Source organism: Amborella trichopoda, chromosome 3, assembly GCF_054954075.1.
Source record: "Amborella trichopoda isolate Santa Cruz 75 chromosome 3, AtrichopodaSantaCruz75HAP2 v2.0, whole genome shotgun sequence".
Taxonomy (NCBI): Eukaryota; Viridiplantae; Streptophyta; class Magnoliopsida; order Amborellales; family Amborellaceae; genus Amborella; species Amborella trichopoda.
The window spans coordinates 55,949,666-55,971,106 of NC_142338.1; the positions used below are offsets into that span (position 1 = coordinate 55,949,666).

At 36.3% G+C, this 21,441-nt stretch overlaps 2 protein-coding genes and 1 non-coding gene across 4 annotated transcripts in view; all 3 read left to right on the forward strand.

Moving 5' to 3' along the window:
• Positions 1–200: 200 nt before the first annotated feature.
• On the forward strand, positions 201–2,041 carry LOC105420258 (cytochrome P450 94A1). The gene has a single exon (XM_011623290.3). It carries the CDS (start codon positions 389–391, stop codon positions 1,895–1,897), a length of 1,509 nt encoding a protein of 502 aa, XP_011621592.1. The 5' UTR covers positions 201–388; the 3' UTR covers positions 1,898–2,041.
• Positions 2,042–4,071: 2,030 nt separating this feature from the next.
• On the forward strand, positions 4,072–6,346 carry LOC18429489 (cytochrome P450 94A1). The gene has a single exon (XR_016051820.1). It is a non-coding gene; the product is annotated as a cytochrome P450 94A1 (transcript).
• A 5,813-nt stretch (positions 6,347–12,159) lies between these two features.
• LOC18429490 (uncharacterized) overlaps positions 12,160–21,441 on the forward strand; it is a 34,392-nt gene continuing 25,110 nt past the window's right edge. For both annotated transcript variants that reach the window (XM_088861511.1, XM_006838776.4), the window contains exon 1: positions 12,160–12,726. Coding sequence is in view for 1 of the 2 variants with exons in the window: in XM_006838776.4 (XP_006838839.1) it covers positions 12,365–12,726 (362 nt within the window). In the remaining variant the exon portion in view is untranslated. The remainder of the gene's footprint in view (positions 12,727–21,441) is intronic.

Consider the following 21,441-nt stretch of genomic DNA (forward strand, 5'->3'; position numbering starts at 1 on the left):
TTTGTCTTTTTTCTGTTCCTGGGGGTGCCTATTCACTGCGCTCCTTCCTGGAGCTTTACTACCTTCTACTTTGTTTGGATGCATAGCATCGTGGGCAATGACGATTACAACCTCTGATTTACTTTTCAACTCACTCCATTAACATATTCAATCCCCTTCCTTGTACTCCAAGTAGTTTCTTGACCACGGCCTTGGAGAGAGACTTGAGAACGTCATCAAATCCTATTTAAAACCCCAACCCCCATTTCTCTGTGTAGAAATCCTCTCTCTCGCTAGTTGCCTCATCCCATTATGCTTTAGTCCCATCTCTCCCTGTGTTACAAATCTCTCTCTCTCTATCTTTCTCTCTCAAGAATTGCCAATTGTTTGTTGCTCAGTACTTGAAGAAATGGATGAAGAACATGGGTTCCTCCTATTCAAGGTGGCTCTCTCCATCTTTTTTTGCTTTCTTTCATGGAGATTTTACATCACCACCCAAGAGAAGAGACACAAAAAGAATGGAACCTCAGTTTTCAATGGCCCCAAAAGCTATCCAATTCTGGGTTCCGCCTTAGCTGTCATGGCCAACTCGCACAGGTTCTCTCAATGGGTTACAGACCTCATCAAGCTCTCTCCAACACAAACCATAGTCCTCAAGAGTCTAGGAGGCAACTTGGTGGTCACTGCCAATCCTGATAATGTCGAATACATCCTGAAGACCAACTTTCCAAACTACCCAAAGGGACATTTCACTACCAACTTAATGGAGGACTTCTTAGGCCAGGGCATCTTCAACTCTGATGGAGACCTGTGGAAGATACAGAGGAAGGTTGCTAGCCATGAGTTCAACACCAGATCCTTAAGAAAGTTCATTCACCAAGTGGTTCGGCAGGAGCTTTGCACTCGTTTGATCCCTCTCTTGGACAAGGCGGCCATTGAAGGGAAGGTCTTAGACCTTCAGGATGTCTTACAGAGGTTTGCTTTTGATAACATTAGCAAAATTTCATTCGGAATGGACCCATGTTGCCTAGACCCTGGTTTTCTTCCTGATTCAGAGTTCATGGTAGCCTTCGAAAAGGCAACTCAGTTGGCAGCTGAGAGATTTCGATCTTTTCTACCATGGAGTTGGAGAATAAGGAGGTTTTTTGGGGCTGGATATGAAAAAGAGCTTAGAGCTTCAATTGAGAAGGTTAAGTCATTCGCTGAGGAAGTGATCAGAAAAAAGATGGAAAAGAGTGAGGGATCAGGGACCTCAGAAGTAGACGATCTGCTCTCTAGGTTCATGGACACAGGCATGGACAAAGAATTCATTGTTGATATAGTGATAAACTTCATCTTAGCTGGTAGAGACACTACTTCAGCTGCCTTGACATGGTTCTTCTGGCTTTTGGAGAGGCACCCACAAGTCGAAGAAGCAATAATTCAAGAGATCGGGTCCAGCAATGAGATTGGGATGGATGAGGTGAAGCAACTGAACTATCTTCATGCCGCACTATGCGAGAGCATGAGGTTATATCCTCCAGTCCCAAATGATTCCAAAGAGGCAGCTACGGAGGATGTCTTGCCTGATGGGACAAAGGTGTCTAAAGGGACTAGAGTGAGTTACAATCCTTATGCAATGGGAAGAATGGAAGGCATATGGGGCAAGGATTTTGAAGAGTTTAGGCCTGAGAGGTGGTTAGATAAGGAGAGTGGGTTGTTTGTTCCTGTTGATAGTTTCAAGTATCCAGTGTTTCAAGCTGGGCCAAGGGTTTGTCTAGGAAAAGAGATGGCCTTTTTGCAAATGAAGGGCATAGTTTGCATGGTTCTTAAGAGGTTCAAGATTCGGATGGCGAATTCAAGCGCTGATCCGGTCTTTATAACTAATCTCACGGCTAAGATGGAGGGTGGTTTCCCTGTGAGGATTGAAAAAATATGACTTCAATTTTAAGAACACTATAAATATGATTGTCGAACTTTTAAAGTTTGTTGGTAAATTAGCTTTACCACTGATTTTTTTTTGTCTCTGTTCTTTAATTTGCATTTTCAGTTTGACTAAATGCAACATTTCGTTTGATGATTATAATGCTCTGTTTAAGGCCAAGGGGATCAAAGTGAGTACCATTTTATTGATCCCCTTTGGAAAAACGTCCATCTTTATGAGTTAATTTCCTCTCAATAAACAGGGGCTTATTCATTTGAATAGTTTTCTCTTTTTTATAGCACTGACGTTGAAAGAAGACATTTATTCTACCTACGAACCCGCCATGATTGACTGAGATGTTTATCATTTGGAATGAAATTCTCTTTCTTTCTTTTTTTTTAATTTGTCTAATATTTCTGCGGTTCCCTTTAATCCCTACCCCCAGTAAACCCACCCTTAATTTTTATTTTTATTTATTTCATTTATTTTAAATATTTTATAGACCACTGATTTGGATCGATTCAGACCCTATCTAGATCGCATATTCAACAATTCAACATAGATTTGTGGGTGAACAATCCGCCTCACCAATCTGAATTTTAAAACACTAAGTGTCATTCTCTTAGAATTGCTGAATTTGTTCATTTTTTTTGCAAGCTATTTTGAGTTTGTGTGGACGAGTTCGCTTTATATAGCTTCTTTTCGTTTAAGTTGGTTTTGTTACAAATTTTGGGTAGTGGAAAAAAGGCTGGGGTTGTAGTGGTAGTAACCCCACACCCTATTTAACGACCAGGGACATGTGTCCTTGCTGAATTATCCAAAACAAATAAATAAATTAGGTAGTTGGAAAAGTAATGCATGCTAGCACTTGGGTTTTCTACAGTCTCCTAGCGTTTCCCCTATTGCTAGATCATGGCTGAGAGTGTTGGGCAGTAGTAGGCCCAAAACTAGGGTTGACATATTCCGTATGTTGTGTGATGAGCAAATTATGGCTGGCTTTCAATGTTTCAAAGTTGATCGAAGCAAGAAAAAGGCTTTTTTTATTTTCTTATCAAATTTAAGACAATTTTTTTTATCTTAGCCAACACGAAATTGTACATTTTAACGTGGTCACAATATCGTTCATCATCACCATCATCATCAAATCTTTTTCCAACTAATTGGGGCCAGCTACTCGAATCCTGATCCGTTATTCTGTTATGTCAAGGGCCATACATTCAATAAGGCCATAAGTCCCCATATCTTTTCTCAATATTTTCAACTATGTCTTTTCGGGCCTATCCTTTACGTTTTTTGAGCCTTCCACTTGAACTAACTCACACCTCTTAATAGATGTTGTACTGGGTTTGATACACATGACCAACCTACCTAAGCCTACTTTCTTTATCTTATCGCCTATTGTTGCCACTTCTAAATTCTCTTGAATGTATTCATTTAGAATTTTATCCTTTCTTGTCTTGCCATGCATCTATTTCAACATCATCATCTCAACTACATCACTCTATGGATATGTTGTTTCTTGATCGCCAACATTCCACGCTATAAAGCAAAGCTGGTCTCACAACTATCCCATAGAACTTGCTATTTGGCTTCGTTAGTATTTGGCTATCACATAAGACTCCAGTTTGACATCTCCACTTGGCCTACCTAGCTCTAATTCTATGTGTGACATCGTCTTCATTCTCTCCATTTTTCTAGATTATCGATCCAAGATATCGAAAGTGCATACTTTTTGGTGTTTCTTGACTATCAGTTTTAACTACTTCCTCGACTCTACTCCTATCATTATTATATATTACTTGTAATCATTATAAAATGGAAATAGAAAAGCCAACCTGCTCTGTTATGGACATTTTATGAACCTTGAACCAGTGAACTCTTTGAGCTCTAAGTTTACTTTTCTGTTCAAAAGAAATAGAAAATTCTAGAGTGAGGTTAAAAAAAAAAATTTGAGAGTTTTGAGGTTCATAAAGCCCCCTATCTAAGATCTTTAACAATCCTTGAACCAAAGGAACAATTAGGACCCTTGGGGACCAATTAGTCTCTTCCCACTAGAAAAGGGAAAATATCTTTGCAAGCAAGCACTCTAGTTCAGTCTTCTTATCCTTTGAACAGGTGAAGACTAACAGAAAAAGACTAAAGTGTGATCCCAAGCGGCATATAATAAACTTTTTCCTTATGGAGGAAGAGAGAATCCCAATGTTTAACATAACTTCCTAGGCAACCATGATAGTGATGGCCACCTTTGGCTTCTTACACATGCAAATGCATTGCACATATAATTGGGTTCTTGGTTTATCCAACCTCACATAATTTGCCAGAGATTCAAGTCTGCCTGCAATGGTGATCAAGCCTTTTAACTGACCAACTTCCAGCCCTGGTTGTATCGACTGAATATTGGTTGTAAGTTTGAAATCTTTTTTATCTTTTTTCTTTAAATATTAGCTTCGGAATGGAACTCTAGATGACACATTGTAACATTTGAGACCCTTACCACCTCTGCATGGAGGCCCTTCTTGTTAGAACTACACTGTATCTTTAATCCAAGCCTTAGATCAGGCTGAGAAAATAAAGAAAGTGTGCCAATTTCCTCTTTTTGATACCATGCTAATATCGATACTAAACCAAGATCATGGATTCCTCCCTTACAAGCTGCTCTTTTGTTCAATTTTGTACCTCATATCATTTGGTTTTTACATGATGAACCAAAAGAAACAAAGGAGGAATAGTGACAAGAACAGGGGAGCAGTGTTTGAAGGCCCAAAAAGCTACCCAATTTTGGGTTGCACCCTGTCCTTTATTGCAAATAGGCATAGAGTGTCTCAATGGATCACAGAGCTCCTTAGACTCTCGCCAACCCAAACCATTGTCCTAAAGAGACTAGGAGGCATACACCAAATAATTACTGCAAATCCTGCCAATGTGCAGCATATTCTCAAGTCTAAGTTCCCTAACTACCCAAAAGGCCAATTTGGTAGGGAAATTATGGCTGATTTCTTAGGCCAAGGCATAGTAAATTCTGATGGAGAGCCTTGGAAATTCCAAAGGAAGATTGCTATCCATGGGTTCAACACCAAATCCTTGAAAAAATTCATCCATCATGTGGTTGAAGAGGAGCTCTTCACACGTTTGATTCCTCTCTTAGAGAAGGCAGCCATGGAAAACATGATCCTAGACCTTCAAGATGTACTAGAGAGCTTTGCATTTGATAACATATGCAACATAGCATTTGGTTGGGACCCCTGTTGTCTACACGTGGACGCTCTTCTCGAGTCAGAGTTTGCAGAGGCCTTTGACTCCGCGGCTACCCTAAGTTCTGAGAGGTTTCGATCCCTTGCTCCATGGTCATGGAAACTAAAGAGATTATTCGACATCGGAACTGAGAGAAAGCTTCGCATATCGATAGATAAAGTCAAGGGACTAGCAATTGAACTAATTCAAAGAAAGAAAGCAGAGGCAAGACCAACAGGCATCGAAGTAGAAGATCTACTCTCAAGGTTCCTAAATGCAGGCATCGATGAAGACATCATCAGAGATATTGTGATATGCTTTGTCTTAGCAGGGCGGGACACTACCTCCGCTGCCTTAACATGGTTCTTTTGGCTTCTAGCCAGACACCCACATGTCGAAGAAGCAATAATTAAAGAAATTGGACATAAAGATGGTATAAATATGGGCTTGGATGACATTAAGGATTTGAATTATCTTCACGCTTCAATATATGAAAGCATGAGGCTTTATCCACCTGTTCCAGTCGATACGAAAGAGGCGGCAAGAGAAGATGTCTTACCAGATGGAACAAAGGTGAGGAAGGGGAGTAGGGTCAGTTATCATCCTTATGCTATGGGGAGGATGGAGGCTTTGTGGGGTAAGGACTACGAGGATTTTAAGCCAGAGAGGTGGTTGGACAAGGAGAATGGGATGTTTGTTCCATGTGATAGTTTCAAATATGCGGTGTTCCAAGCAGGGCCAAGGATATGTATGGGAAAGGAGATGGCCTTTGTACAAATGAAAACGGTTGTGGTTGCATTGCTCAAGAGGTTTAGAATTAGGATCGCAAATTCGAACTTCAAAGCTGTTTATGTATTGGGTCTCACCTCGAAGATGGAAGGTGGTTTTTCTGTGAGGATTGAGAAGAGAAGTGAAAAGGTACTAGCTTGATTGAGAAGAAAGAGTTCTGCATTCTTCTTCTTTTGAGTATGCATCTGTTTTACTTCACATGGGTAATACGAAGAAATTTTCTTTTCTAGTTGTAAAAGTTAGAACTCTTTTCTTTTCGTGCTAATGATGCCGAGATGCATTATGACTTGCTTTCATGGTTTTTGTTTAGTTAGGACTGGGCTTAATTTTAAGGACTATGGTTAGCTCAGGCGTCATTAGTTTGGTGAAGTATTGTATGACCCAGACCCATATTTGTTTGGTTACTTACTGCAAAATTATATATTCATAAATTTGAAAGTTAAATTTTCTGGGTATAAGATTTAAAAAATTAAAAATACTTATTTTCCATGCCAACACTCCCCAATCTTCTGAAATTGGCTTGGCTAAGAAGGGCACTTCGCAAGTGCAGTTGTGCAACTGAGTTTGCAAGACAAGGGAAATAGATCGGTGCTATAAAATGAGGGTAAGTCCACTCAGATTCAGCTTGGCAAGGAATAGGGTGACTCCCCCGGTTCCCATACTTTGGGATTATAAGTTGTATGCACTCAGCCACAATGAGGACTTGGGGTCTTGCCGAGTACTGAGTCCAGGCCTTTTTTTGAAGTTTGAACATTGAAATAAATTATTTTTTATGGTAGTGTAGCAGTAGTATTGAACATCTGATATCAGTTTCCACACAATGAGTGTAGTGAGGTTTACATGAGAAACCTTACATCAGAATTTGGGTGGAAGAACAACGCACACCAACCTTCCCTTAATGACATCTACAGCTACGGTGGTGTTAAGTTTCCTACATATTCTCCATTGTTCTCAAATCTCTCTCTTATACATGTTAGGGCGTGGTTTACGTAAGGCATCAACCTTGAATAATTAAAGTAATAAATACCTCAAAACTATGCTCAAAATATGTAGTTCTTGCATCGGAAACCTTTTGGATGATCTAAAAATCTATTGTCATCCCTAATTATTAAATTTAAAGACTCTAGATGTAAATCGAGCACATATATATACAAGTAAAATTTTGAAAATGGATAATCCAAATAATATGTTACAAAATGGACTATTTTGAATACTTGAAATCTTTTTTCTCTTTTTATATCCTTACAACTCGAGTTGGAGAAGTTCAATTTGAGGGTTTTCCATCATTAGAATGACTTTCATCGATACGTTTTTGCGATGTACTTTATTTTAAAGGAAAATTACATAAGGACCGGATTTAAACGCTTTTGTTACAGAAGGGGTCACTTTTTTTGCATAAATTAGGCCATAAGAACCCACACCATGCATCTTTTTTAAAATTTTTTTTAATATGGACTGGGTTTCAACACATTATTACATAAGAAAAAGCTTTCTATGTCCCCCTACAACAAAGAAGTTCTATGTTCCCCTTATCCAACTGTCTATTTTTTAATGAAGTGCTAAGATTTCCCCAATCACAATGTCACGTCTCTACATTGTTTTAGTTTTAATTTTTTTTCTATAAACTATTTTGATACCAAATTTTGGACGTCCATTCCTATATTAAACTTGCACTAATGAAAAATATTTTCAATAAAATAAAATGACCAAAGTACCCTTGAAAATTTCAAAGGGTATTTTGGTCATTATTTTTTATCGAAAAATTATTGTTAATAATTTTTATAGGTGCACCCCAATGAGAAGATGACACACACCAAATTTTATATTAAAAAAATTGTATTAAAAAAACTAAAAATAAAATACTTTAAGACGTCGGATCTAAGATCAAACAGTGAGTGGCTCTCTTGATAAAAAATGAACGGCTGGATGGTAGGGGGAACATAGAACTTCTATGTTGTAAGGGGAACATAAAAAGCTTTCCCATTACAAAATGGGCCACTTTACTTCTTTTCTTTTATTTTTTTTTATTTATTTTTACTATACATAAAATGCCAAAACCACCCCAACTCACGTTCCTTTGTTACCCAAAATTACCCGCCTATTTGGCATTTCCCACATCTGGAAGGAAATACGGGAAGTATTCAGTTATCTCTTATCAGTAAGGACATGTCTAGACATCTTAACTTCCTAATCTGTCCGACATTATCAAAATCGGACTTAATATAAGTAATAATTATTTTTTGAATTCTTATTATTCAACTAATATAATATAATTTATTTAATATAATTTATTTATTTATTTTTAATTTTATTTGTTGCTATTTGCATTTGAATGTATTTTACTTTTCAATAGATTTTATAATATCTTTTATTTGATATTTTATTATTTTATCATTCTATCATTTTATATATATAGTTTTATATTCTAATTCTAAAATTAGAAGAATAAAAATGGAATTAATCATAATTAAATATTTCTATCAATTAAATATTTTGAAATACAAAATATTCTATTATGCTAAATTATATTCAAGAAATTTTATTGAAAATTAAACTACATTGAAATGCAAATAACAACAAATAAAATAAGGAATAAATAAAATTTAATTACATTACATAAGAAATACCAAAAAAAACATGGTACAAAAATCCATCTTAAAAATAGCAATAGCGTTGCTCGTGTGGAGGGTTAGAAGTCGCACGCGCAATTCTGGAAAGTGAAAACAAAAGAAGGGGTCGCGGGTGGGGTAGTCTCCAAATAAAGGCGTTTGAAACCGCGACCGTACGCGTTTTTGCACGCTTTTTCCTTCATTCATGATAAAAGGACTTCAACAATGCCTCGGAACGCTGAGCCATGTCAATCCAAAGGTGGGTTGCAGTCAAACCGGGGTAATGTTAACACGTGCATTGTGCTATTGCAATAGCAAATTGTACATTTGGTCCCTCAAAAAGAAATCCACCTAAAAGAAATTGAGATCTTTTGGATTTCCCGAATGTGTATCCATTCTATTGATTGTAAAATCGAATCATATTTCAACGGCTCTAACTGGGTAAGTCCAAGGTGATGAAAAGAATGTTGACAAAAAATACAAAAAAAAAAAAAAATCTATTAAAATATGAAAAACATATAAAAAATGATTAAAACAAAACACATTCAGTTGAAAATTAAGGGAAAAGTTTTATTTTAAATTTATTTAAAAAATACGGAAAAATATAGAAGTGAATATTAATGACCAAAACAGTCTTTAATTTTTACCATAATGTAAATAATATTTAAAAATACATTACAAGTCAAATTCTTTATTTTTGAGAATTTATACATATTTTTTTTAATTTTCTTTTTTTTTAAATACCGGTTAATCACCCTAACCGCCCAAAACTGGAATCGGCCACTAGCCGGTTCCGATCTAACAGGGCGGTTAACTGTTAGATCGGGTGATTTTGTGGACAATGATCCGCTCTAAACTTATCGGATGAGTAAGTTTCAATAATAACAAATACGATATAGAGATCCTTTGCCCCCGAGATTTGACTATCCAAACTTAGATGGATAGTGTTAATTCTAGGGCTTTTTAGTTTAGAAAATTGTTTTATGATATGGGGACTGCATTTCTACATTTATGGTCCCGATGTATTAGCATCCATTCTAAAAATAGATGCAAATAGGTGATCCATCTAAAAACAATTGAAATTAACAGTCCAAATGTTTTCGTAATAGAATAATTATTTTTAATTTCTAAAGGGTGTGGTTTCCATAAGGTTGTAACCTTAAACAATCTATTTAAGGCGCACCTTCAAATTTTATCGTAACATATAATTTTGATGTAAGATATTTTAAAGATTATCTCAAAATCTATTTTCAAATCTAATTATAAAACTTTAAGTTCCAAAAATGATTAAAATAAAGTAGATCTATAGACATATGAAAATCTTGAAAATGGACGGTCTAGATAATATGTTGTAAGATGCACCAATTTTGAGACTCAGAATCTTTTTTTTTCATAATCATACATCTCGACACGAAATGATCAATTAGATGGTTTTTCAACATTAAAACAACATTTACCAATGGATTTTTGAGGTGCATCCGTAGTTTTACATTTTAAGATTGCAATCTTATATAAACTTTTCCCATTTCTAAAATTCATATATTTTCATATTCATGATTTCCATGTTAGTCCATCTAAAAAATAGAAATTTAAGAGGTGACTCATTTCTAAATGGACTCATAAAAACCGTGTCTTTTTTTGTTTAGGCATGTCGATAAGTATCGTAGGTCACATACACAAAATTCAAGGTCACCAAGGTACTCCTAGCTACTGTTTTTCTTGGGGAGCATATATACATTTTGGTCCTCTAGCCAATGTTTATACACCGTGCTATTCTACCTGGTCCTTTGGTTTGACTAATCGCCAAAGGTTCTAACCGGTACCGAGTCAAACTACCAGAAAAAAGTAAAGAAAAAAAAGCTAAAAACAAAAAGAAAAATATAAAAAATGGTAAAATCAATACCAAAAATTTCATTTAATCTAATAGGAGCTATGAATAAAAATAACAAATTATTATAAAATAAAAAAAAAAACACTTTTGAAAGAAAGTGGCAGAAAAAATGATGACAAATACCAAAATCGATCTTATGATGAGAACATTTTGGGACAAAGAAACAGTGAGGGAGAAATAGAAGATTTTTTGTTTCAAGTTTAAAAATTCTGAATTTCAAATCTAGATATCTTGCCTCGATCCAACAAATCATTGTATATTTCTTTTATAATTTTTTTTTTTTCATAGGGCTACATCCTTATCAAAAAAAGTTACACGTCACCTTGACCCAAGCCTAGCCCTAACGTTGGGCCTATCAAGGGCCGGCAAAGCCCAATAGAATAAAAAATAAATAAATAAAACAAATAAAAATACAAAGGTTGGGCTGGGTGAACTAGACTCGTGCTGTCATAACCCCGCCCCCTGCCTCGGCCCTCGAGCCGCACTTTGTGGTACAGGCCCTTTAGGACCGGGCTGTGAGGGGTGGGTCGGCCCGGGCCAATCGGGCCATTGCCATCCATGTTAAAAAATCTCTCTTGAACGCCCGTATCTCTCGTCTTATGTGCCTCAGCTAAAAAGAAAGAATAATGATCTTATAGGACCCTTTTCCACCGACATGTGTAAGACCCAAATGATCATTATTAGAGTTGGTACGAATCTTGAAAAAATTATCATATCGGTGTAGGATTTGATTTTTTTTTATAAATTAATGTCAAATTTAATGACAATTATTTGAAGTTCTACACACATGAATACGGAAGGATCGTAGGATAACAGAGCTCTTTTTAATTTATTTTTAAAAAATAAAAATAAAAATAAAAGGTCGTTACAACTCATGAGTCGTCTTTGGGCTGCTGTTGGCACGTAAGAGCTGGGACGGCTGTGACGCAGCGAACCTACCATTAATAAAACCCATTCCTCCACTCTCCGCCTTTTATTTACAAACATGTGTAGATATACTAAAGACCAAAATACCCAACACTTCCCATTTTACACCCCGAAGTACTAAGACTTTATCCTTCTATAGCTTTACTATGCCATTAAATTCGAACTTTATACCGATTACTTAAAGTCAGTTATACACATTATGTTCTTTCATTACGTTCTATCAAAGGTCTTTATAAAGAAAAATCATGTCGTGCAAACCAGATCCAGCATCGAAAAAGAATATAGTGGTTGTGAATCCTTTATTTGAAGGCGCCAAATTTGACAATGGCAACTAGACCATGAGATCATTTTCTCATTTCAAGCTAAATTTGACAATTCGGAGACAAAAAGTCCGGTAGTGAAAATCTATTAAAGAAAAGGCAACAAAGACGGTTTCAAAACGTTAGTTGTAGCTTAAATAATGTTTTGTCTAAGAAAAGGAGATAGGTTTCTTGCTGCCTACCTCTTAGAGGAGCCAACTTGGAAATAAAGTATTTATAGAGCTAAGGTGTTTTTGTCATTGAAGGAATGACTCAGGATATCATCGTCATCTTAAAAAATATTGAGAAATCATATTTTACCTAAGAATAAAAATAAATAAGAGGGGGCTGTTTGGAAATTAATTATTTTAATGATGCCACCCAAAACACAGGTGTTTCACTATAAATGTTGAGATCTTAAGACTTTCACCACATTTTGCGTGGAAAATAGAAAAACATTGGTGGCCAAATAAGTCTGAAAAAAAAAGATTTTTTCTTCTTCTCCATTTTTACGTAAAACCCGCCTTCTTTGTCCCTTATCTCTCTGTTCCAGGCGCCCTGGATCTCTCTCCCGGGCGGACCAATCTCTCTTCTCAGATATCCATGGCGCCTTAAGACCCGACCCAAATTTCCACTTGATCTCCAAAACCCATGTCTCCATTTCCTTCATTTCCTCCATTTTTAGTCTCAATTCTTGAAATCCTTCTCCATTTTGTTAACCCTCTTTTTCTGCACCATGGACTGGTTAAACAGCGACGCGGTTCAATTCCTGAGAAACCCACTCATTGTGGAGACCTTTCTTGACGTATTGATATGCTCTGTACCCATTTGGGTGGCAGTGATGATAGGCCTGGTTATCGGTTGGTCGTGGAGGCCAAGGTGGACTGGTTTGATCTTTTTGGGCCTAAAGAGTAGGTTCAGGTTAGCTTGGACTGTGCCTCCTGGTCTTGGTGCTCGTCGCCTATGGCTTGCTTTCACTGCTCTTTCAGCTTTCTCCGTTCTCCGTCGAATGTTCTCTGATTCTCGTGCCCCTAACAAGAAGGTCCATGCTTCTTTGAGTTCGAATTCTTTAGCTGAAGATATGAATGATGGGAACAGGTGAATCTCAGTGTTTTGGATGTTTTGATTGGATTCTTGAAGTATGTATGTGTTTTTTTTTGGGTTGATTGTTGCTTTTATTGACAGATTTGTACCTGCATTTTGTGACATATCACACGTGATGATGAAAACGAATAACATTTTGATAATTAAGGGCTTTTTAGTAGTTTCGATTGTGGGAGGATTTGAGAACCTGAAAATTGTGGAAGTTGCAGTTTGAGAATGGCATGTGAAAATCATGGATATTTTTTTATCAATTATTTTCATTTCTTGGTAGTTAATATTTTATGGGAGTTCATTCTTGTCCTTTTTTTAAGGTTTCATTTTGAGGGCAATTGTTTTTGTGATCATTCATTTCTAAAGGTTTTGACTTTTGATGTTGTCCCTTGAACGATTCAATTTGAGAATTGGTTCCATGATATGTGTGCTAAGCGGTATCGTATCATTAGCTTGTTGATGTCTTGTGGACGGGCATTAGAATTGGATGATATTGTGGGGCTTCCTTAACTATTTAAGAGAACAAACAATAAGCAATTATGGGTTTCCTCGCAATGCAAGTTTTCAAATCTTCCTCGTGTGAAGCATGCAATTCAGACTTTGCTTGAGATTTGGTAACTTCAGTTACGTTGTCGAGTCACTTATCAGGGTCCAGTGATAATTACGTCAAGAGTTGTATTAGGTATGAGTTTGGTGAGGGTAACATGATCAACTTTCAGAAAGATGCTCTGGTTTGCAATGTTCTATTTTCTAAGAGCTTTCTTCGGCACTTAAGGGTATTGGTAGATGAGGTAGTTGGATCTTTTGGTGTTCTAGGTTCGAATGGAATTTATAGTGCCCATGAGATAGTTGTGCTCTTTGTGGTTTGTGAATATAGAGGATCCACATGTTCTAGGAGGTGGTGGACAAAAGGATTTTAATTTGTGGGTTTCTGGTCTATTTTTGCTAAATTTCTACTACAGAACTCTCTGTGGAAATATGATCAAGAGTTCACTAGGAAAATGGGTGGAGTATGGGCTTCCTGTTTCTCAACTTATGTTTGATGTTAGAGAGATTAAAGAGCTCCTAGTTTTCCTAATTTTCATTGGGTTGCCACTCTGGAGTACTTCTTGGCTTTCTTGTGATCTTTTGTTTCTCCAATACATTCCTATAGGATTGCTTAGTTTGTGGACAGCTGATACATCTTGGGGTGGGGTAGGTAGACGCTAGAGGCGTTGTCTGCTGAAAATTTACTGTTGGTGTGTTGTGACAGATAGAAGTTTTAGGATGTAAGAGTGTGGTTGTAATAGAGCTCATTATACTGAATAAACTATTATGGATATAAATCTAGTAGTCATTTAAGGAGCCGGGCTAGGGGCGTCATGAGAGAGTGATTGTGGCTATAAATCTCGTAGTTGACTGCATATATTGGGCAATAGTGCTCCTTGTGTCAAGGTCAAGGAGGTGCAATCATGTTTTCCAAAGGGGATGATCGAGCTCAATTTTATGGCAGTTCTGTTAAGAACTAGGTCCTTGGTGGGTCAGGACTTAGGACTTTAATCAAGGATGAGTTTATTGATTAAAGAATTTGTGGATTTATAGGAGTGAAGTCTAAAAAGTTAGATGTTTGCATCTTTACTCTCTAGCAGTGTTACCTAGACACTTGATTAGGGGTTGGTTTCATGTGTCAACATTTCGACATGTCTCGACACGCATAGACTTTGTTACTTTACCTAAAAAATTATTTTGAAAATATAATATAGCAATAATTTTCTTTGTTACCTTTCTTACATAAAATAAATTTTATAGTTTCAAGTTTTATATATATATATATATATGCCATTTTTGCCGCAAGATCTACCCTATTACTTTTATAATAAATATGAAAAGATTACAGAGTTATATTCTAATAATTGTTGTAAAATCGTAACATAGAAGAGGAAAACAAATAGAATAATTAAAACAGGGAACCAAGATATATCAAATATGATCCAAGAAGTATGAGTATAATCGCAGATTTTGAATGTAAAAACGAACTTAAATTGCAAAACTTACTGATTACAAATACAGAGACTTGCAAATCTCTTCCACTCAGAAGGATAATAAGAAGGTAAAGAAGATAGATTACAATCACACATTCTAAAAAGAAGTCATATGGAAGTTACCGACTTTGATGGTGTACAAGTGTCGATGATGGTAAAAGCCTAACCTACTGTCTACAGAATGAAAGAAGGTGAGAAGAAAAGAGAGAAGAGAGAGAGAATATGAGAGAGCAGAGAGAATATGAAGAACTATGAGAGCTTGCTTCTTGATAAAGCTTGTTGCTTCCTTGATGTAGTCTGCCTTCTTCTGTTGGCAGAATGGGTATTTATAGAGGATCGTCGGAGGAGAGCATGAGGCTGGGATTGATTGCTTGGTGACGAAGGAAACTCTAGTGGCTGATATTCGTTTGCTTGAAGACGAAGGGATGCGAAGATAAGATTCTTGCTGAAGAGGGGTACGTGGTAGGTGCAGAAGATAGCTGGATGTCGGTGATGGTGACGGATGGCGACATGGCGAATCTTAGGTGGTCTGTGTGAGCGGTACGTGAGAACAACAGCGAAGGAGGAGGAGATACGTCAGGCGGGTGATTTGACCCGAAATTAGTCACATCGGTCAAGAGAATCTTTACTGTTGCATATGTTTGTCGCTTTATGTAAGGGAAATATTTTTGTCGCAGCATTTGCTAGTGGGATCTTATCTGATAGTTGAAGAAGGAATCTTTACTGTGCATGATATGACTCTTATTTAGTCAAATCAGCTAAAGAGGAATATTTGCTGTAGCTTGTCGTATTCTGTATGCAAAGTAAGGAACAAGACGAATTTTTACAGCGAAAACGTCTTGTCTTTAGATGAGATGATATTGGGCCGAGCTACTCATCGGGTCTCTGGCTAAAATCGTCTAGCAAAGGATTGCCAGATTGTACTTTCTCTTCTGATGTAGCTGGTGCAGTAGTATCAGGGGCAAATATTTTGAATAGATTTTGCTCTATTTCTTCTAATGTAGCATTAGGGTGTGATTGCTTCATTTTTTTTCAGATAGGCCGAAAAAGTGGGTAAACTGACTGTATTATATACTGGTGGGCTTAATACATTGGTTTGCGGGGGTATTCGTTTCAGGGATAAGGAGGCAGGATCAGTACTGAAGATATCCCACCATTTGATTTTTAGGGTTTTGTCAAGCTTGGGAATATACTCATAATTGCTAGTATTATTTTCAGAAATAGAGTAATCCCATTTGAGAATCCAGGGTATCTGATAGATTGCCATGAAATAAAGATGGAAATCTTCTAGGGCGGTACAAGTATTATATTGTGCAAATTTAGTCTGGAATGCCTGAAATTTATCAGGTAGAATTTGAGTCTGTGATCCCCATAGTAAGAACCAATGGTGAAACCAATTTGGGAATCTTTCAAGGATGGGAAGTTTGAATTGTAAATACCAGGAATGAGTATTATTGGGATTCTGGTAAAAGAACACTTTGTGCCATGCATCGATATATTCAACATATTTATAGTATTTATATTGGAATTCAGGGTTTAATAATTTTTTCCCTTGAAGGGGATTGCATCCCCAATCATCATAAGAAAGTAGTTTTTTGATTTGAAATTTAAAATAGGGATATACTTTAGTTGTGCCTTGGTAGAAATGGACTATTGAAACCGAACCGGTTTCCATGAGAATGGCTTCATACCATTCACGAGTTTTGATTCCATATGAAGGATTTAGATGGTTGATAAGATAAAGGGGAGCTATTTTATTTGGGTCAAGTTGTGCATGAGTATCAGAAATAGGTATGTCTGAGAGGAAGGCTGTGTCTACATAGACTGATTTGGCAGAAGTAAATGGTTGTTTATTTGGATATGTTGCAGGGGAAAACGCCGGACTTGGAGTTTGTATTGGACTTTGAGGAGGAGTTTGTAACAAGTATTCAGGTACATTTGAAGATCTGAGAGGTGACACTGGGGTTGGTCTTTTATAATATGGTCGGGCATTTATTGGTTGCCAATTTTTACTGTAATTGATTCGATTTATAATATCTGGAGTAATTTGAATTTCAGAAAACGCTGTTTGCATATTTTTTATTGTGTTGGCAATTGGTGGTTCCATGGTTTCATTGATTTGCAAAAGTATTTCTTCTTGTAGAGTCATATTATCATGTTCAGGGATTTTTGCTTTTCCTTTATCATTGTCTGGTAAAACAATTGTTTGTTTGGGATCTTTTATTTCTAATTTGGATAATTTGGAGATTAATTGATCCATAAGTGTTGTATTATCATCTCCTATAAGAAATTTTTCTTTATTCAAGTCAGGAAGAGGTTTAAAAAATAACTGTTTTTTCTCCTTATAAATGGGAGGATGTAATAAGTTTTCTATTCTATTAGTTTGTTGTCCAAGTTTATGGAGGTAGAGATTTGTATAATTATTTTGTTCAATTATATGGGGAAGCAATTCTATACGAGCTATATTTGCATTATTGAGTTTATATGGTGTAGCTACTGTTTCATACACAACCATTTGGGTTGAAGATGAGGATCCTATATTTTGTTCTGGAGTAGCAGGAGTTTTAGTAGCTGATACCATAGTAGCAACTCCTTGTATTTTCAAGCTTTGTTCAGGAGGATGTATGGCTTTAATTGTATTTCCTTCAGTAGTATTAAATACTGTACATTGAGTTTCTAGTGTATTTATTTCAAAATCAGGAATAGGGATATTATGTTGGCTTAAGGTGTCTCTTAGCCAATCGAAAAACCATGTTCCTTTATTTCCCTTTTTTCTCCATTTGTTAAATCGTTTGTGAAACAATTCTACTAATCTAGGTTCAAACTCTTTTACATACCATTCTCTGATGTTTTTATTTTCTGGAGATAAAAAATCTTCTATGATGTATTCTTTATCAAATGTTTCTTTAAGTTGTAATGCTTGAATGAACTCTGCTTCAGCAGGCTCTTCTTGAGCTTCTCTGTATTGGGGAATAATGATATTATCAGACGTTCGTAGGAGTCCATCAATTTGTGGTTTTGGTGTTGATGGAATATTTATGATAGGATGAATTCGATTATAAGTAGTAATGGATTTTCTTGGAGGTTCTGGTTCTCGAAAAGAATGAGTACTTGAAGTACATGAGATGGATGCATTATCCATAATTCTATTATTTGTGGTGAACTGTATTTCAATATTTCCGTCTGTATATTCAATAATTTTGTCTGGAATATTTTGAGTGGGATTTTGTGATGGTTGGTTTTCATTATGGATAGACCATGTTTGGGGTAGAGCAATATCTGACCATGATATTGTTTTTGGTACAATTGTATTTGATTTTTCCATATTGGTTTGAAAAAATATTGTTTGTCCTCTCGTATCTATTTGGAGTACATTTGGACATAATGTAGTCATTATTTTGTAATCGATTCGATAAACAATGACTATATTTTGAGAACCTGTCATCATATTAAATCCTTGAGTTTTAAGATTTAAAGATAAAACATTTAGAATATTTGGATCTGTAAGAGATACAACATAATTTGGAAAACAGTTGAAAAATATAGGTCCACGACATAAACTGGATTCAACCATACCTAGTAGTGGATCAGAAAATCTATTATGCCTAGTATCACGTAGACAGACTAAGATAGAATTATTTAGTCCTAAACGAGTTAAGGGTTTTACAGCTATTTGAATTAATCCTATATATAAATATTTATAGTTTTTGGTTTTATGGACTTGTAATATCTTATGAGATAGTAATTGAAAGTCTTCTTGATTATTTGTAACAGATAAAGTTTCTTCTACTGTTTTAATAGCATATCCGATTTTTAAATCGAATGTGCCTTTGTTGTAAACATCTGATATTGGGACTTTAGGTATGTTCCAATTTTGTATTTGGTTTTCAATATCATTAATAACAATTTCCTCTTTGTGTTTGATCCTTAGAGTTCTATTAGTTGTACTAGTTGTTTTATCTGTCAGATTCTTTATAAATTTCTCCATTATTAGGTTGCGGTTGAGTGTTATTTGGCTAGTCCTCTTTGACTACCTCTTACGTCTTCTAGACTTCAGCGGCTCTCCTGGCCTATACGGTCAACTGACTGGGTGTCTTGAGCGTCTCTAACCTCAATTCTCGGACCAACTTTCTCTAATGGATTAATTTATTAAGTTTCTTAAGATAGAACAACTAGTATTAACTGTTAGATCTCTAAAACGGGGTTGACTCTGATACGATTTTTGCCGCAAGATCTACCCTATTACTTTTATAATAAATATGAAAAGATTATAGAGTTATATTCTAGTAATTGTTGTAAAATCGTAACCTAGAAGAGGAAAACAAATAGAATAATTAAAACAGGGAACCAAGATATATCAAATATGATCCAAGAAGTATGAGTATAATCGCAGATTTTGAATGTAAAAACGAACTTAAATTGCATAACTTACTGATTACAAATACAGAGACTTGCAAATCTCTTCCACTCAGAAGGATAATAAGAAGGTAAAGAAGATAGATTACAATCACACATTCTAAAAAGAAGTCATATGGAAGTTACCGACTTTGATGGTGTACAAGTGTCGATGACTGTAAAAGCCTAACCTACTGTCTACAGAATGAAAGAAGAAGGTGAGAAGAAAAGAGAGAAGAGAGAGAGAATATGAGAGAGCAGAGAGAATATGAAGAACTATGAGAGCTTGCTTCTTGATAAAGCTTGTTGCTTCCTTGATGCAGTCTGCCTTCTTCTGTTGGCAGAATGGTATTTATAGAGGATCGCCGGAGGAGAGCATGTGGCTGGGATTGATTGCTTGGTGACGAAGGAAACTGTAGTGGCTGATATTCGTTTGCTTGACGACGAAGGAATGCGAAGATAAGATTCTTGCTCAAGAGGGGTACGTGGTAGGTGCAGAAGATAGCTGGATGTCGGTGATGGTGACAGATGGTGACATGGCGAATCTTAGGTGGTCTGTGTGAGCGGTACGTGAGAACAACAACGAAGGAGGAGGAGACACGTCAGGCGGGTGATTTGACCCGAAATTAGTCACATCGGTCAAGAGAATCTTTACTGTTGCAGATGTTTGTCGCTTTATGTAAGGGAAATATTTTTGTCGCATCATTTGCTAGTGGGATCTTATCTGATAGTTGAAGAAGGAATCTTTACTGTGCATGATATGACTCTTATTTAGTCAAATCAGCTAAAGAGGAATATTTGCTGTAGCTTGTCGTATTCTGTATGCAAAGTAATGAACAAGACGAATTTTTGCAGCGAAAATGTCGTCTTTGGATGAGATGATATTGGGCCGAGCTACTCATCGGGTCTCTGGCTAAAATTGTCTAGCAAAGGATTGCCAGATTGTACTGTCTCTTCTGATGTAGCTGGTGTAGTAGTATCAGGGGCAAATATTTTGAATAAATTTTGCTCTATTTCTTCTAATGTAGCATTAGGATGTGATTGCTTTATTTTTTTTCAGATAGGACGAAAAAGTGGGTAAACTGACTGTATTATATACTGGTGGGCTTAATACATTGGTTTGCGGGGGTATTCGTTTCAAGGATAAGGAGGCAGGATCAGTACTGAAGATGTCCCACCATTTGATTTTTAGGGTTTTGCCAAGCTTGGGAATATACTCATAATTGTTAGTATTATTTTCAGAAATAGAGTAATCCCATTTGAGAATCCAGGGTATCTGATAGATTGCCATGAAATAAAGATGAAAATCTTCTAGGTCGGTACAAGTATTATATTGTGTAAATTTAGTTTGGAATGCCTGAAATTTATTAGGTAGAATTTGAGTCTGTGATCCCTATAGTAAGAACCAATGACGAAACCAATTTGGGAATCTTTCAAGGATGGGAAGTTTGATCTGTAAATACCAGGAATGAGTATTATTGGGATTCTGGTAAAAGAACACTTTTTGCCATACATCGATATATTCAGCATATTTATAGTATTTATATTGGAATTCAGGGTTTAATAATTTTTTCCCTTGAAGGGGATTGCATCCCCAATCATCATAAGAAAGTAGTTTTTTAATTTGAAATTTAGAATAGGTATATACTTTAGTTGTGCCTTGGTAGAAATGGACTATTGAAACCGAACCGGTTTCCATGAGAATGGCTTCATGCCATTCACGAGTTTTGATTCCATATGAAGGATTTAGATGGTTGATAAGATCAAGGGGAGCTATTTTATTTGCGTCACGTTGTGCATGAGTATCAGAAATAGGTATGTCTGAGAGGAAGGCTGTGTCTACATAGACTGATTTGGCAGAAGTAAATGGTTGTTTATTTGGATATGTTGCCGGGAAAAACGCCGGACTTGGAGTTTGTATTGGACTTTGAGGAAGAGTTTGTAACAAGTATTCAGGTACATTTGAAGATCTGAAAGGTGACATAGGTGTCAGGTTTAAAGAAGAATGGATGGGCATAAGAGGCCCAAACATATTGCTAGGTACTATTTCCATAGGTTGTTTTCCTTTTTTGGTATTTGAAGACTGAGGATTATTCATATTGTTATGCTTATTATCAAGAAAGAGTTGCAAACCGTAGGAGGAAAAGCCGTTGGATGAGATTGTATCGTCCTTAGTGTGCTGTCGATATGTACGGTCCCGCCTGCAAAAATTCACGGGTTAAAAAGTCAGGTAAAGAAGTAGTAGAACCGTGAAGATGCTCAATAGAAAAATCAAAAGCAGATGAAATAGCTTGCCATCGGG